Genomic DNA, 18,205 nt, shown 5'->3' with positions numbered 1-18,205 from the left:
CCTCTTCTGTATCCAGCACTTCAGATGCTGGCATGTAAGGTGACAAAAGTTTAAGACTGATTTCCTGATTTCTGGCCACATTTGGAATTAAAATCTTCCTGCTTCAGGGACCAGTATATTTTTAGCATCACCTATGCCGTACAATAAAGTATTGAGTTCTTCCTCTTGTGGAGAATTGCAACTTAGTTTGAATTAAAAGAGAAGAGCACAGCCGTGTCAATCCAACTGATTACTCCTGAAGATTAGTTGGCCCTGACAGGTGGATGGCAAAGGCTGTTTTGTCAGTGTGCTCTGGTCCATGCAACACTGCTACCTTACAGGATATTCCAGAAGGAAATTACTTTGAGGGCTGTGGGTACCAATTCAGCGCTGTTATGACAGACATAATGCAGTAGGAATGGTATGCAGAGCATTCAAGCTTTCTGTTACACACAAGCTCATTATACACTTCTGTAGAAAGTCTGTTATCTGTTGCAATCATTCCATCTTTCAAAACAGAGCATCAATCATTTTACTCCTCTCAGCACTACAACAAGGAAATTGGAGTGAGGAAAAAAGGTTACAAAATGCATGCAGAGTGCCATACATAACTAAAGGAAACCAACAGTTTAGAACCTCACAGAAACCCAAAATTCAAATTAAACATGCATTCTGGTCACTGACTTACGTTAAGCAAAATTTTACAAGGCATATACACACACAAGCTATAAAGACTAAGATGTAGATATTTGTATTGGATTTTGAATCTTGGATTTACTCTCTGGTGACCACAGTGGTATTTTTAACTACATCAAATTGTTTTGCTCTGAAAAATCTTGTGCAACATGTAGTATCACTGCGTTGTTTAAAAGCTCAGTCATAGAACCACAGGATCCATTTACAAGTCCAATTTTTTTATATTTCTCAATGTTTTTAAGTTTACAGTCAACGGTTACAATGCATTTCCCACTACAAGCTCAGTTAACTCTAATTTTACAATGAGGTTCTGCCACTAATCATTTGTTTTGCATTTCTTTAGTTATGGAGAAGAGAGAGAAATCAAAGGTACCATATGTCACATTTACAATCTCCAAGATAAGCATTCCTGCAGGTCTCTGACACACTGTAATTGAAAACGACTGAGATAGACTGAATGACTCTGTAAACATCACTGGAATACGAGAAAATAAGGAAAAAAACCCCAAAACACAATAAGACAAAAAGCAGTCTGCCAATGCAGATACATAGTCCAGGCTGGTGGTAAACCATTACTGGCTGTATCCAAATACACATGCAAGAGTGTAGTTTTTATGTGGTGGCAGGTAAGTTCTGCTAGCATTGAAGTTTGATACAAAAATTCACAAATACCTTGTCTAACAATAAGGCTTTGATAGAATGCAAGAATATTAATAAACAGACTTAAATGTAAACAATGTGAACAATGTAATGTGTAATTCTGGCAGAAAAATATTTGATTTTTAATGAGGTATATTTTGCTCAGAAGCAGAGCCATGATTACACCTCTACAGGATAATACCGTCTTCTGAGCTTAGACTGACAAACTCATACACAGTCAAAGGAAAATATTACCATACACATAAAACAGATTTTGATTTATTGTTTTTAATGTAAAGGCACATGTAAGATGCTATCTACTTTTCCTGGTAGAATTACAATTCCAGTAAGAGGCACCTTCTTAATTCAAAAGGTAACTGTTTTAGCAGAGCCCTTCACTCAGGCTCCAGAAGCTGTGTTGTGATTTCTGCAAGCCCGAAGTTCTGTTATTATAAACATTTACCCAACATGGGCAGTATGGTAAACACTTGGCAGCAGTATGTAGCAAGTTTGTGTTCATACAGATAAGCTTTTGTTCATAGATGAATAGTAACAGCTGGAATTCAGCTTTCAGTTTGGTGCTCCCCACAAACATCATGGTGTCACTACTACTGTCAAAAGTGTCACTACTGCTTCACCCTCAGCTCTACATGGAGATGACACAAGTTCATGTCCATGAATTTGGAGGTAAAAGGTATTTAAACTGCTCCAGAATGTATTCCACCTAAATCATGGAGACCCTCTTCCATCAGCATGGACAATGCAGCCCCCGCATGAAACTAACATGTCAAGCATCTAGAAAAATCTGAGGTTCTTTAATACAAATAAGAGGCAGAGATATTATCAAAACAGGGAGCGAGAAGATCAAAGTATCCACTGTGTTTTACTGTGCAGTCAATGTTCTTAAAAAGACTGCAAAGCAACAGAGAGGGTGCTAGAGTTGAAGTCCTCTCATCCAGCCACCAATACATGTTCTGAATTCCTTCTGTGTGTTACAGCTCTCTCAGCTGAGAGGGAGCAGATGGGTTTCAGATGAAAGTAAAACAGGTTAACTTTGACCTCCTCAGCAGAGAACATTTTGCAGGAGGTACCTCTTGAAACCACTGCAGCTGTTTCAGAAAAGTGACTGTGTCTAGATAACATCCACTACAATGGGTTCCTGATGTCAGCCAAAGTTTCTACATGCTTCCACCATGCAAATTAATAATTATAATAAGAGACATAAACTTTACAACAGAGATTACCAATAAAAATAAGGAGCTTTTGCTACTCATTGCATAGGATTTTTATTTTCTGAGATGAGTTATTTTTTCTTTTTGATTTCTTGAGGCTACCAAAAGTTACGAGGACCTATAAAAAACTAATTTCCTTAATTTGATAGAGAGAATTTTAATTAGGATGCAATCTTTTCTCTATTGAGAAAAGAATCATGTCATAACATAGAGTATCTCTGAATCGCTAAATTATCCCAAGGTGCATTTCATCTAATGGACCAAAATTCACTTACTATTACAATTTTAAAAATTCACTGAAGTCAGTGGAGTTAATTGAGCTAGATCCTCTAACCCATGACAACCTGACTTGACTGTTTGCAGATGGATAACATTGATAGATCTTGTTTGTAAAATCTTGAATAAACTTTCTAATTCTCTAGGAGATATTAACCTACCTTAAAGCTCATACAGAGTAAAGTCCCTCTCTTCTCCCTTAAGCAGGTGCTGTACATTTTAACATTAGTCATGCCTCAGAGCATCACCTTACAGATGCATATGCCATAGGTTATTTTTGAAATGAATATATATATATGTCTATATATATTTGCTATTTGAATACCAATTATGTGTTTCATAATTTAAGTTTAAATTCTTCATTATATTTTGCTTGCATGCTATATTTCTAATGAGACCATCCATTAAATTATATCTACCTGAACCACAGGGAAGGATCTGAGGAACTCTACAATCAACTTTGCTGAAGGCCAGCAGGTAAAAATTCTGGACTTCCTTAGAAGGGGATGACTCTACGCATAAGAGTCCAGAAATTCTTTACATATACTTTTTGAAAACCATGCCTACACTTCCAAAAGTTAGTGTCTCTCCTTTTTGCTTCTGGGACTAAACCCCTACCTATTTTCTGTTCAGAAAGAGATTCTGTCAGAATCTGTCAAAATAGTTCCTGACCAGTTTCCAGGGGAACCAGCACCACACTCAAGGTGTATGGAGGGGCCCCTGTGAACCCACAAATGAAGTTAAACACCTCTCCAGACACACAGTAGCATCTGCCTTTCCAGCTGGCTGGCTCTAGCAGGCTCTGCATGCTAGACAAATTCATGCAGGACATATTCACAGAGGTCCTGTTAATTGCTTGCTGAAAGCATCTACTTCTTCTCACTGCTTGTGTGGGACAAGTGACTCTGCCAGCCCAGACACATATTACTGCACACAGCAAGTCCCTGAAGTCAGCAATCTGGGCTACACCCAAGTGAGAAATATAATAAAAAGTGTCTGTCAGTCAATACCAAGTCTGTATTAGGACTTGTGCACACAGCATGCTACCTTAAAGGGCTCAGCCACACACGCACGTAATGTGCTTCACCAAGAATCCTTGTTTGCTATGTATTTTATGGCTGAAGACAAGCTGGAATATAAAAGGATAGTTTTCAATTTGCTCAGAGATTTGAATTTCTTTTTACTCTTGGCACAAAGCAGTAACATGAGCAGGAACAGCTGAGGAAGGCATGAAGGGTATGCATAAGTGTGCTCCTCTTACAGTACATTCTCTTACTCGCAGTACAAAAAAGAGGCAAGGTAAACTTTTGGTTTTCTTTCCTTGGAAGTGTAATTTTGTATATATTTTGATGTATCAGAGAATTTAAGCCTTCTCACTTAGCTTACCTTTTACTAATTGAAATCAAGTATTGAGCATATTGGTAAAACAAATGGAAATCCTGTGTACATGGGGCACTATTTTACCCAAGTATAAGGTATGGAAAAGTATGGAAAAGCAGCTTCTTTTTGTTTTGTTTTTTTCAAGCATAAGTATCACCTTTTAGTCTTAATGTTCACTAGCTGGAAATGAAACCTGGTGCAACGTTTCACTTCCCTGAAGCATTTGAGACTATCCAGTACATACATCATCATTGAACAATCTGGCACTGACATTGAAGGTGACTATTTGCAGTGATCTGAATATTTAGGTAACGATGAAGTCAGTGTTGTAAGATTCTAAGCCTTTTATTGTTTTTCTTGATCCTTTATTCTTGTTCTTCTCATTCTGAGCTCATCACATTTTTCAAGCTTCTGTCAGGGGTATGCGCTTATCAATGTTAGTAAGTCCTTATTCTTCTGATAGCTTTAGGATCCACACATCTTCAGCTTTGTTGGCATGTTCTTCATTCCAGTCTGACTTGCTCTGACTCCAGAGCAGACCAAACTAACAAAAGATAATAAAGAACTACCTACAGATAAACTGCAAATTACATGTTACCCACCCACAAAAATATTATTAGTCTATAAAATATTTTTTTCCTTCTAGTCTGTTCTCTTCCTTTTAATCTCTGAAAGGCTGACTCTACGGTAGAGCACAACTACAATGAACTTGAATCCTCTAAACCTGATTTTGCAGTAAAAGACAGTTCACAGAAATAAGAATCCTATACTGTCCAAGTGCACTGAAATGCACAAATTACTCTTTGGGGTATAGTGAAAAATTGATTACTCTGATTTTTTTTTTTTTTATGACAATAGATTCTTTCACTGTAAGAAGAATTCATTTAGCAATACTCCAGTTTTCACTGCTACTTAAAGAAGAATATTTTTCTTCAGTTTTTCCTGCCCTGTATTTTCCCAGGATCAAAGCTGAGAGCAATCAGACTAGGAGATCAAATTTTCTTTCTTAATTAAGAGGGTATATCAATATAAAGCTGAATCTAAATAGCAAGAGTGTTGGAATTGTTTTTCTTCCTTATTCAAGTATTTCATAGAAAAAACCATAGTAGTTCTGTCAGACTTAGATATTCGTCAGTTATTAACTTTATAACTGATTAGAATAAAATGCACTGATTAGGAGTTTTTAATCAGTAAAATCCACACATTTACTATGGGTTAATATTTAGATGTGGTCTGGAAAAACATAAGTACATAAGTTTAAAAGTTAATCATTAGAAAGCTAGATGGGTAATCCTGGCGTATTTAATAAACATTAGCAAGTGTATAAGGAAGGATTTCAAGATACAAGGAACTAAAAGGAACATTTTTTGGAATTCCTACCTTGAATTCCACGTTCTCCTGGTGGCCCTGGCAAACCATCCTTTCCTGGTGGCCCTGGAGACCCATCTTTTCCTGGCGGCCCTGGTTTTCCATGAGCTTGGGAGGCAAGCATTGCAGCAGGTAGCTTCATCTGGGATACAAATTGAGCCATCCTTTCTTCATTAATCAAAGACAGAAGAAAATATTGATAAGAAATCTGCCAGCAAAAGAGAGGGAAAAAAATCCCAAAGCCCCAGCTAAATTTTCTGTAAGTAGGGTGTTTAACTCTTCTTAATGTTAAGGTATTAAAATGCTCCAATAGGTACTAAGACCTTCAGTTTCAACTCAGATTCATGTCTGAGTCTTTACCCTTTGAAATAATCAGAATGAATTTGTTTTAAAGTTTCTATTACTACTCTCTATTACTAAAACATTCCAATATTTCAAATTACTTCAGATTCCTGTTCATGAATATATTTAAAACACACAGACAGAATAATTAGTACTTAACACATTGATGGAGGGCTACCTCATATGTTTGAAATTCATATTAAGCTGCAAAGCAGAGATTAAATACTGTGAACAATTCTTGGAATGTGCTGGAACCCTGAAAACAGTTGTAAAAAACATGAAAGTGGTCAGCAAAGATTAATTGTAGATATTTCAGAACAGAAATGTTCATGCTGGTGGGATAAAGCACCCTTGGTAATATTTTAGTGTTCCATAGAGTTAGATAAAATAGGTCTGACTGTCTCATTTATACCAGATTAAACCCCTAAACATTCCACAATTTAGCACATATTTGCTATGGTGGAGTTTTAAGATTTAAGAAAAAAAAATTAGAGACAGGGCATCAAACAAAAAAGGAGGAAGGTGATAGAAAGTAAACAAAAGAAAACAATGCCAAAACTGGAAGATCTGTGGGAACAGTAGCAAGGTACAGGAAATGGAATAGCTCTAAAGACAAAACTCCTTTATGCCCTGTGGGCAGGGCACCTTCTAATGCTTTCTTTTTGTGAATAAATACTTTGTTGCCATTCTGTCTGAATGGGAAAAGGAAGTGACTTCACTCAACAAACTGCTGTTGAAATACATAGTAGTTTGAACTCTGAGGGGGTAGCATCCTGGGGAAAGGTGATAATACACAAAACCATAGCCTTGTTATAAAGTGAAAAACTGCCTGAACAGGTTAAGAAGTCTCAAGCTTTATATAATTTCGTTTATCCCTAAAATATGGTTTCCATTCACAAATATTAATGACAGAATAACAAGTCATATTGAAGATGAAAGAAATGCATTTTTGCAGCGGAAGAGAAGCTACTGTTAAGGGGTATTCAAGAAGAATCTTGTTTTAGAAACCTGAGTCACAGCTTTTCTACTGTGACTAAAGGAATGCTGGGGAAGAAAAGTATTTCCTCTTCAGAGTAAGGACTCATGTAAGAAACCTTACATAATATAAAGGCCTTGGCTGGATCTGGTACTTGCCTAAAACTGTGCCAGAAGATGGTGGGAATTCTGGGGGAATTCTGGAACTCAGCAGGGATACTTGCTGAGAAAACTGCACAGCAGTTTAGAGCTATGTGGCTGGAAGCTGTCGAGCCTTTCTCTGATTTAGATGGTCAGCCACTAAGTAGGCAAAATAATTAGGTGTATAGATGGTCTCTGCTTCAGTAACACTTCAATACCTTAATGGCACGTTGTAGATAAACAGTGTCTGCAGTAATATATGATACATGTATGTATCTACAGTGACACATACTTATGTTTGCTATTATGATTTGGAGCAGACTATCATTCAGTGCTAGTCTTAAGGAATATATAACATAAGGAAATACTCTGTTTAACAGATACTCTACCTTCTCATTGTTTGAACAGAATCATGTAGACTTCTAAAGCACAGCTATAGCAATAAGGTAACTGCTAGGTCCAATGTAAGTTAGACAACATGTAAAGAAATTTAGAGCAGAATTTCAGATTTAGCTGTATAATACTTCCTTTTATTACCTTCAAACACCTTAAGAACCTCTTGTTTGATATATCTTTTTATTTCTTCAAGTGAAATTGCATCAGCCTGATGAGGAAAAAGAAAGGTGATATGTATCAGAAGGAATATACAGAGGACATTTTGTGATGATACAGAAGTAAGAAATGCTCAAATTAGCATTAAAAATATGAACCCTTCACAAACAGATAAGTGTTTTAATATATTTGTGTTATTTATTTTACTGGAAAGGCCACTTTACTGCAAATACATTATAATATTGTAAAGACACTGGTGGCATGAAGTGAGAGAAGCACCCCCAGCTGCCAAGATGACCTGGATGTGATGCGTATGGAAGTTAACTTGCACAAGACAGTAAGGATGTCCAGTGACAACACTCTGCTTTACTTTTGCATAGCATCTGCCAACTTCTCACCTGCCCTGGAGACTACTTGCTTTGATGCACTGCTGACCAGAACCAAGCCACAGGACCAGTAACTTCAATGGAAAAGTGTTTTAGAGCTTTATATTTTCTGAGTGAGGTGAAAAAGAACCCATAACATGGATGTGTACGCCTGTGTGCTCTTGCAGACAAATCAAGATATCTACAACTGGTAAGCAAGCATTTCATTGTCTTTTTAAATGCTAACTTCTCTTCTACTGAAAATCAGTTTTGTCCTCCTTTTCTTTCCCAGTTGCAAAATCTCAGACTTTAGCTCTTAATCTTATGGAAAATGTGAAAATTAACTGTACTGAGTAGCCATATTGATATGCAGGAACTAAAGAAATAAGGTTTATCCATAGCAGATGTTTTAAAAAATAATTAAAAATAACTTCCTGATCATGTGGGCATATTTTTTTCCACCTTAACTGAACATTGAAATTATCTGAGAAAAGTCCTTAGTTTTCCTAATACTGTGCTACTCCTCAGTTGATTTCCACTGCTCAGCCCATGCTACCTTCATAACTGTCTGAATTCACAAGCAACCAAGATAAACTTTCATTTACTTACAGAAAACCCTGGGGGTCCTGGTGAACCTGGGGGGCCTTGATGACCTGGTGATCCTGGATAGCCTCTGTCTCCTGGAGGGCCAACAGGACCCACATCCCCCTTTTCTCCAGATGGGCCAGGTTTCCCTCGTTCACCCTGTGGACCTCTGTCTCCTGGAATACCCTGATCTCCCTGTGTAAAATAAAAGCAGAAAGAAAACCACTGCACACAGTGGAACTAAACCTGGAAAGTCACTCGAGAATGCTAAAGAGAAAATTCTTGCCTGCTCAGAAACAGACTGAGTCATGCAGGGAAGATGATTTTACAGGCTCAACCTTGTCTCTGAAAATACATTTTGTTTTCTTGCACTTTTGATGTTGAATTACAAAAAGAATATCTTGTCTCTGTAACCCACTTTTCAAGGACAGAACTTGAGTATAGAAAGTTTTTAGCCCTTATACAAGGATGTAGAAATGTCAATTATGGCATAGGTATAATTTAGGTGCTCAAATTCACAAAGGCAAAAGACACCAGGATGTTTCCTGTAACTTTCCTTAGAAGCCTACTATTTTAGGTCTTCATTCACACAAAATTATAGTTAATTAAGTTATTTCCAGTACCCAAAGGGGGCCTAGGAGGAAGCTGGAGAGGAATTTTTAACAAGGACATGTAGTGACAGGACAAGGGGGTAATGGCTTCATACTGAAAGAGAATAGGTTTAGACCAGATATTAGGAAGAAATTCTTTACTGTGAGGATTACTGGAACAAATTGTCCAGAGAAGCTTTGGATGCTCCAAGTCTGGAAATATATTAAAGCCAGGTTGGATAGGGCTTACAGCAACCTGGTCTGATGAAAGGCCCATGGCAGGGTGGCTGGGACTTGATGCACTTTAAAGGTACCTTCCAGCCCAGGCCTTTTTATGATTCTGTGATATATAAGTTCTCAGGTTTATAACCCTGCAGAGTAGGTATAGATAGCTCTACTATCAGATATAAAGAAAAAGGCAGGTTTCTCTAGAATCATGGTGCTATGGCAGTGTGAAGCTGATCCTTTTCTCCTAAACAATCCATGTTTTACAGGCAGCCAGCGTGTAGGAGGAAAATCAAATACTGCAACTTTTCAAACAAGCATTTTTTAACTGCCTCCAGTGTTTTCTTTGTGCTTTGGAAAAGATCCTTGTAAAAATTCATAAACTAGGTCATCTATTCCTCCAGATTCCTCTTTAAACTCTCTACTATGAATTGTACAAGATTCAGGACATTTGTTTTGTGTGATCTCTGCCTAAGGTGCTGTTTTATTCAGCCTTTCTCCTTTCTAGCATTCTCCTATCTCTTGTATTTTATCTTGTATCAAATTCTGTGCAGAAGGAACTTCTGTTTTTCCTGTGTTTCTACCTGCTCTACTCCATCAGGTAGATCACAACCTAGGATCAAGGTGTGCAGATAACAGCAAAGAATGAGCAAGCCATTAGCACTTGTATCTCTTGAAATTACTAGAAAACTGGTATAAAACATGTTTTCAACTAGTTTGTCACTAGTTTATAAAGTAGTAATAACAGCAGTGTTTAGTCACTCAAAGGATATATAAAATTATTTCAGCAAAATTATTGTTGTATTCTTAAAATACAATTCCTTCTTAAAATGGATTCTATTACAATGTTCTTATATTAGACAAGAAAACCTCAAAAGTTTTATTCTGCCCTTCCAATTTTGCTGCTTCTATTTTCTGTAACTACTACAGCAGGTCTCAAACTGAAGGAGCATGCTGTACAGCAGTAATAATAAAGGCTGCAAGAAAACCTTGACTTTATTTTCTGTAATCATTGCAATCTCTCTCACAGATTCAGGCTTGTGTCCTTAAAGGAAAAACCAGAACATTGTAAACAGTTAATTTTTTCAGGGATAATTGTAATACTTGTTAAACCCCTATGTCTCTTCAGTGTAATAAAACAGCATTTCCTTTTCCAGATTAAACAAGAAGATACTTCTCTGAGTCATCAAATAAATGTGGTAGCCATTTGATCAGGACATCAGGACTTTAGCAATGTTATAAGAAGACCATCTTTTATATTTATATGTTTATATAGATACAAACTCATCCCTCACCTCCCATAATCATTCCTGCCCACCATGACCTTGTTACCATGAACAGACCTGTCTGAAGAGTTTGGGAAGCTGTCAGATATTGCACTGGCATTCCTGATGCCTAAGCATGACAAGCTTATTTTATATAAAACATTATTTGTGCTTGTGCCATAGAAAGGATGACAACAGGGCAAGTTCATAGCTTTTGCAAAGTCTGACAACAGCACAACTGGATTATCAGCTTTCCAATTTTCAGCCTATTGATCAATTTAAACTATCCAGGCCAACTGTGTTTAAAGTCTATAAAATGTATTTTTCCTATAAATGCAGAAGCCAAATCAGCTCTAATTCCTTGAAGTGGTGTCTAGGATTAAACCTCTTAGATGTCTAGATGACTGCTTGAAGTTCACAGAGAATTAATTTCTTGATTTTGCCTGTAAGATATTTGATGATGAGGTGTTTATATGCTCAGTAAAAAAGGAAAAAAAATATCATAATAGGCACTTACACGTTCTCCTTTGGGTCCTCTGTCTCCTGGTCTTCCCACAGCACCCTGAAAAATGGTTTTTGAAAAAAGATAAACTTATCAATTAAAGGCTTTGTTGTGTATTCATGTGTTAGCAGAGCAGAAAGAAATTGCCTAGGATTAATAGCTGTGGTTTCTGTGAGGAATAAAATACACAAAAGCATGTTTTCTTACCGGAGGACCTGGCAATCCATCTTTTCCATTGATTCCCTGAGAAAAAAAAAAAAATAATATGTTTATTTGCTTTAAAAATTAAAAGGGTAAAGCTCAGTGTTTGGTGCCATATCAGTAAATGTTCTGAAGCAGCAGTTTGTGTGACTATAATAGAGAAATACAAAGAGCATCAAAATGTGCACCAAATCTAATGATCATCCAACTTTAAATGAAAAATTATAGGGAAATTTTGCAAATGTGGAATATTTGTGGACATGTACATGCACTTTTTCAGTCCCAGCTAGTCCTAATACAATCATGGGAGAGATTTCTTTTATTCTAGATATTAGCCTTGGCACCAAATTACCCTTCTGCTCTTACAGAGACTGTGCCTTACTATTATATGTTCAGATCCATTCTTTGATCCTTAGAACTTGCAGCATGGCACAGTTTTGGTCTCCTGGGTTAAAGCTATTTCCTTCCCCAAACAGAGTGATTGCATTCATAGCACCTGCTAGAAACTGTTTCAGGCCCACATTATCCTCCAGACTGGAATGTGGCATGTTCTCAGAGTCCTAGCTGGTATGGGCCAAAATAATGTCAGAGAGTATATTAACAATTGCACAATGCCAGATAATTGCAAGATAAATGCTCTGGCAGTGTTTAATTTAGTGGGATATTTATGGATCTGCACATGTAGCAAACTCACAGCTGTTTCATTGAGAAAGGACAACTTGTATGAGCAGAGACATCAGGAATTCTTTCTTTCTCTTGAATTTCTTTAATTTCTTTCTCTTCATATACTGTGGAGTTTTGCACAGATTAGGCACCTTGGGCTAATTTGATGCAGTAACTACAGAAATTGTCTCTTCTTCCAAGGCAGCGGTGTAATGTGGAGATGTGCTGACAAGCTGCAAAGGTCTGCTGCTCATGTTCATCCCCAAACCAGCAAGATTCAGGGGAGATAATGAGTCTTGCACCACCCTTACTGAACCCCTTCTAGAATATAAACCAGGTTTTTAAAACCAGCTCAGACAGTGCTGACTACACTGCTGTCACACTTTTATTACCTAAAGGAAGCAGATTAGACATCTCCTAAGTGAACACAAAATGCCTCAGCTGCAGTGTTGCACCCCCTGTATATAGAAGAGTCTCAAAGTTTATTCAGTCATGAAGTACACGGTTCTTTATCTAAACTGAAACTGAGAACCTATTCTGTCACCCCATCTTTTACCGACTGTGCTGAGTATCTGGGTTCATATTCTACCCCTGGAAAAAGTACAAGAGGGGACTTTATGTCAACAAGATCCAAATGACCTACATAAGACCTTTAAAGGCAACACCTCAGGAACATTAACTACTAAAACACCACAATAACAGAAATTCTTTTTTTGATGGTTAATATTGAGCAGTGCAGCTCTGTGTGTTCTTCATATGTTACCTACTCTAACACAAAGCAAGATATAATGTCCTTTCTTTTGTAACTTCTGATAAACTAAAACACAAAATATATATTCAGTATAGAATTGCTTACTGGTTTTCCTTGTGGCCCTTCTGGACCAGGGAAGCCTATATCTCCTATAGGTCCTCTTTCACCCTAAGAAAGAAGAAAACACACATATAAATCTGCATGAGAAATCTTGCATTAGGTGTCTGAAATATTTGTTTGCTATTGTAAAAATCCAGAACTCAAATCTGTACTTACAGGTTCTCCTGGCAACCCTGGGGACCCAGGGGATCCTGGCTTTCCCTGCAAAAAGAGAATATTACAGATTCAAACTATTAGGAAGCCAAATACAATTTTTTTCTATATCAGAAATTAGAGCGTATATATATATATATATATATATATATGTATATATGAGAGAAATATTCATGGTATTGTTCATTAATGCTTTAAGAAAGGAAAAAGAAATATTTTACCAGATTTCTGTCATATTTAATGAACAGGCTCTTGTATTATCTTGTCATATTTAATGATCAGGCTCTGTTAACAGGCTCTGTTTACTCAGTAGTTTGGTTTTGTTTACCCTTTCTGAATACTGAGCTGCTTTTATGAAATTTTCTTTTAAAACACCATGATTTCCACCTTGAGAAGTCATAGTCAGATCCAAGTTTTTCAGTGTATATATAAAATCAAAATTTTTTCTTCAGGTAATTTCTAGTCCTGACTTTTTTTAATTTTTTTTTTTTTTTTGTGTGACTTCACTATTGACTTAATGCCTTTTGCAAATTTTCTTCATGATAGTTTTTGGCCACTTTTATTGTAATTTTATGTTCAGCTGCCAGAATTACCAATCTTATGACATCATTTAAATGCTGATTTTAAATGTCTCTTTTTTGTAGGATACCCTTCTTCTAAGAACTTGAATCTACATATCCTGAGAGTATCCTTGGCCCTCAGGTGACTTGTACAAGCGAGAGATCAAACCCATCAGCACCAGGGACAACTCTGGGAGCAGCAGGACTGAGCATTCATGTTGAAATAGGCATTGGTGACAAGGCCTGCAGGATCTCAGTCCAAGCTTCCCTGACAATCAAAACAATCTCAGCAAAATGCCAAAGTGAAAATAAGACGTTTGTATTCCCAGATGGGAAAAAGGGTCTACTATTCAATCTAGGGAATGATGACAGGTAAGGAAGACAAGTTCTTTTCCAGCAAGATATGTGGCTATGTCTCAAAATCCTCCTAGACTACTGAAAAAAATTTGTCTCACATGTCCACTGTTTTGTTGATTAAAACTCCTTAGCATAAAATGTGAAAGCGAACAATTTTTTTCAGAAGGAAATGTTTTATTTTAGTGGATTTTGTTAGAACTAAATATAGTCAACAGAATGTAACTCCTTCAGTAAAGAAGGGAGCTCATTAAATATTTCATATCCAACTTGAATAGAGAACCTCCAATATCTTGGGACATATCCAGTGGGAAATTCATAGGAAATGCACAACTGTGACCTTTCTAACCATTTACAGGGTTATTATTAACAGTGTAAAATCTGTTTCAGAACAAGCTTTGAAATTCTTACATCTGCTATAAAACTCAGAGAAATATTTTTCCCCTTAAATGTGCGATTCTTTTAGGAAAACCCCATGAAATTAGGCTATTTAAGATGATGTTCTCTCTTGGAACTCACAGTATATAGACTAAATCAGTGGCTTATAGACTAAATCAGTGGCTAATGGAAATGGGAGTGTGTAGACACATACTCTTCTTTATTTCATGAAACACATATTTATAATTTAAACAGCTCCTGAATGTATTGGTAGCTGCCAAAATTTAATAATAAATCTATTTGCATATAAATAACTCTATATTGCCTCCTGAAAGATGGATAAAATTTTTTATTAAACTGTGAATGCAATCTAATATCTTCATTTCCTTTAGGAACACAAACGAATAATTATAATTTCAATTTATTATTAGCTACTTTTACTTTCACCTACAACAAAGTTCCTCTATGACTTTCAGAAACTTCTCTGAATACCACATGTAAATAGATGACAAAGCATTCCCCTAAAGCAAATGTCTGATCGACTTGATATGCAGAGCCTTGTGGGTTGAAATAACTAATATTCATGATTTTTCTTTGTGATAGAAAGATGCTCAGACATGAGCATGCTCAGGAACACAAAAACCAACTTTATCTATGTTAAACAGAGGCAATGAGAAGAATTTCACATTTCTTAACTAAGCATATGCAGCTTTGAATTCCAGCTTAATCATGCATTCACCCCACTCACTCTTGACAATTTAATAAAAATATGAACCTTGCTGCCATTAAAACTCTAATTTCTCTAGGGAAAACTCATAATCCTCACACCTACATATAAAGCATAAGCCAATCACTGGTGTTCCTCAGTGACTGAGATTACAGATCAGCACCTTGCTTGACCTATTTTTTCAGCTTCTACAAACCTGAGTTTTCTTTAAAGAAGATACATACCGGTGTCCCTGACACTCCTGGTGCTCCAGCTGGTCCACGGTCACCCTGAAGAAAATATAAACCTATGTTTAAACTACAACAATCAAACCAAAAGTTTCTTTGCTGGATTCCCATTAAAACACAAGGAAGTGAACTGAAAATGAGGACAAGAGCCAGGCTAAATGCCTAAATATTTATCTGTGCCACTGGCTCATTATACAGACTTGAACAAGTAACCACAGTCCTTTGTTTAGTTCTCTCACATAATGTTTTCCTTTGACTCTGTGTGAGGCCTCCCTTGAAAAGAGATGGAAAGTCCCTGATTTACCTGTAGTTCTCCAAATAATTATAATTTGTGGTCATGACAATGACCAAAATTTATCCAGGGTAATTCACTTTCATATCAACATCCCCATATTTAAGATGTACCTTTCAAAGAGGTTTTTTCTTTCCTGCTACCCAGTCATCCATTTACTACAAGCCAATGTCCTCTGCTTGTGCCATGGCCTTCTCAGGGCAAAGACTCTCATTTTAGCACACAGTTAGCTTCATCTATGCTTTAAGCTAGGACAGTGTTTTTTTTTGGCTGGAAGTGATGAGTTACAGGCACAAATTCATCTTTCTCGACAGGACTGTAATCCAAATCTGACAGACAGAGCTCATCAAGTGGTCAAACTCTACCCAGAGGTATTTACCCACTGCTGACATGTTGGTGTACAATGCTATGCTCTGCTACTGTAAGGCTGGTTAAGTTTCTAAATTTGTGTCAGAAAACCCTTGGCACTGTTGAAGCCATACTAACAGGAGAGTATTTTTCTGAGATGGGTTTATGTTACCTGGAGCAGATGTACTAAAGCTCTGTAAGCATAGCTACAGCCATGTTGTGTTCTGTATGAGGGGCCCAGGAAGTTTTGGGATTTTTGGTTTCTGTTCTTACAAGCAATGGTGGTTTGTCTCATCATTTTGTTCAGGTGCACAATGATCTTGCTGTTGATTAGAAACACTTCACTCCCTCACACAAAGTGTAAGAGATGACAAGTTCCATGTCTGACCTCGTGTTTGGAGGAAGGATCTTACAGGACACAGCTCAGCCTGTCCTGCTCTGGAGGCTGGCAGTAGTCACCCCGTGAGGAATACAACCTGCACCCCTGGAACACTGAGTGGGGAGCACTGAGTGCCTGCAGCAGGCAGGGCAACGTTCTCTGGAGCTCTGCACTCTGCCCCAGTGGTTATTCCAGACCCAGAAGTTGTGGTTTTTTTCCCTATATGCTGGCTATGATAGTGAAACTAAAAATGCCTAACACCTCCCTTGCAACAATTTGTTTCTTTCTTTTCAGGGTTATTCTGGTCCTTTCAGCAGTGTGGCTTGCAGCACAGCTGCACCAGCCACTGTCAGCACATTTTATCCAGAGGACATGAGGCTTTTAAGGCAGTTCATGAAATTGTCATGAAATTACAGCCAGTGTTGTCTGTAGAAGATGACATTCTACTACACAGAGAAGCATCATGGCTCTAAATTAAAATCCAGCATGCACTATACTGTTGGGACTGGCAGGCTCTGAGATTTTGTTCACTTATTTGCACCACAAATGTGAAATTTTGACCTAATTTAGTTAAGGAAACGATATATTTTGCTTTGGGAGAAGGCCAAACACTGAGCTGGTTTATATGATATGATCCATTGCTTATTCCCTTTATTTAATTCCTGTCTCCACTTTGTCTCAGTTAGACCTGTAATGTCTCCCTGTGTTTGTTCATTTTGAAATTAGACTAGTCTTTAATTGCTTGTAAATTGTAGAACTCCAGAGCAAGAACCATCTCATGTAATTTAAGCATCTAGTATAGATACCTATCTTAGATCTTCTCACTGACTGAACAAGTAGGAGGACTGTACAGTGATATTGTGAGGGAAACTTGTAATTTACATTTCCTTGTGATGGAAAACAAGTTTCAGTAAAGTACTTTTGCATCAAATCATTTAATAGCATAATTCAAAAAGCTGAAAAACATTTCAATTTTAAAAATTTTACTCTTTTTTCTTCCTAAATTAGAAGATATGGGGAAAATCAAACTGGTTTTGCTGACAGAAAACATATTTACAGATTTTTTTTTATTCTCTGCTAAATGATTTGTATTTTGTAATATTTAGAAGTGAATACCAAAATCTTGACTTCTTTAGCCTTAAATGAAAAGCTTTTCTCTAAATTTGTAATCAGCCTCCACAATTAGAAAGCAAAAAGCTGAGAGCAAGACAGATGGACTGTAAACACAAGATGATGTTCAGGAGAGAACAAGAACCATACATAGGAAAATATTAGCTATATTACTGTCCAGTACAGTAGTGTTCTACCAAGAATATTACAACGCCTCCTACACACAATTTTCCATTTGCAGAAAATGAAATTTTATGTTCGGTGAGTATATTATTTGCTACCATGCTAAAGCAAAAAAGGAAAATATAAATAAGTATGCAAAGATTTTTCTCACAGAAACACTAACTTACAAAAAATAAACCAGACAAGGCTTCTGAAGACATTTAGTTGCAGATAGTGGCCACTAAGAAATCGTGCCTTCTTTTTAAGAGTCCTACCTTTTCCCCTGGGAGTCCTTCCAGTCCTGGTAGTCCCATTGGTCCTGGGTCTCCCTGTTTTTTTATTTTTTTAATTAAAAGATTGCATACATTAGAATTTTTTTACTCAACATTGGAAATGTTGAACAGCAAGCAACAGCAGATGATTTAACTTGGGATCACTAAAACAGCTAAACAGGTAAACAGATTTTGCCATGACTCATTTTACTGATTTGCAAATTAAGCTTTTCCCAGGGGTTCTGTGTATTTGGCTCAATGGTTTAATTTTGTTGAAAGATGTAATACAGAAGACTCTGCTCCAGGGCTCATGCAAGCCAAGGTCACCTCTGAAGCACCTGCAGGCAGTGCAGTCCTGGGGTGTAAGCAAACACCGTCAGCCAGAGAACCAACCTC

At 37.1% G+C, this 18,205-nt stretch overlaps 1 protein-coding gene across 1 annotated transcript in view; it reads right to left on the bottom strand.

The window, feature by feature from the left end:
* COL19A1 (collagen type XIX alpha 1 chain) overlaps window positions 1-18,205 on the bottom strand; it is a 181,560-nt gene that overhangs the window by 6,449 nt on the left and 156,906 nt on the right. Inside the window, exons 40-48 of the mRNA XM_023922405.2 lie at window positions 17,813-17,866; window positions 15,244-15,288; window positions 13,004-13,048; window positions 12,833-12,895; window positions 11,320-11,355; window positions 11,128-11,172; window positions 8,555-8,725; window positions 7,566-7,632; window positions 5,583-5,738 (exon numbers count right to left, since the gene is read on the bottom strand). Coding sequence (XP_023778173.2) covers window positions 5,583-5,738; window positions 7,566-7,632; window positions 8,555-8,725; window positions 11,128-11,172; window positions 11,320-11,355; window positions 12,833-12,895; window positions 13,004-13,048; window positions 15,244-15,288; window positions 17,813-17,866 — 682 coding nt within the window. The remainder of the gene's footprint in view (window positions 1-5,582; window positions 5,739-7,565; window positions 7,633-8,554; window positions 8,726-11,127; window positions 11,173-11,319; window positions 11,356-12,832; window positions 12,896-13,003; window positions 13,049-15,243; window positions 15,289-17,812; window positions 17,867-18,205) is intronic.

This window comes from Cyanistes caeruleus, chromosome 2, assembly GCF_971803275.1.
Source record: "Cyanistes caeruleus chromosome 2, bCyaCae1.hap1.1, whole genome shotgun sequence".
Taxonomy (NCBI): Eukaryota; Metazoa; Chordata; class Aves; order Passeriformes; family Paridae; genus Cyanistes; species Cyanistes caeruleus.
This window is presented reverse-complemented; position numbering and strand designations above follow the sequence as displayed.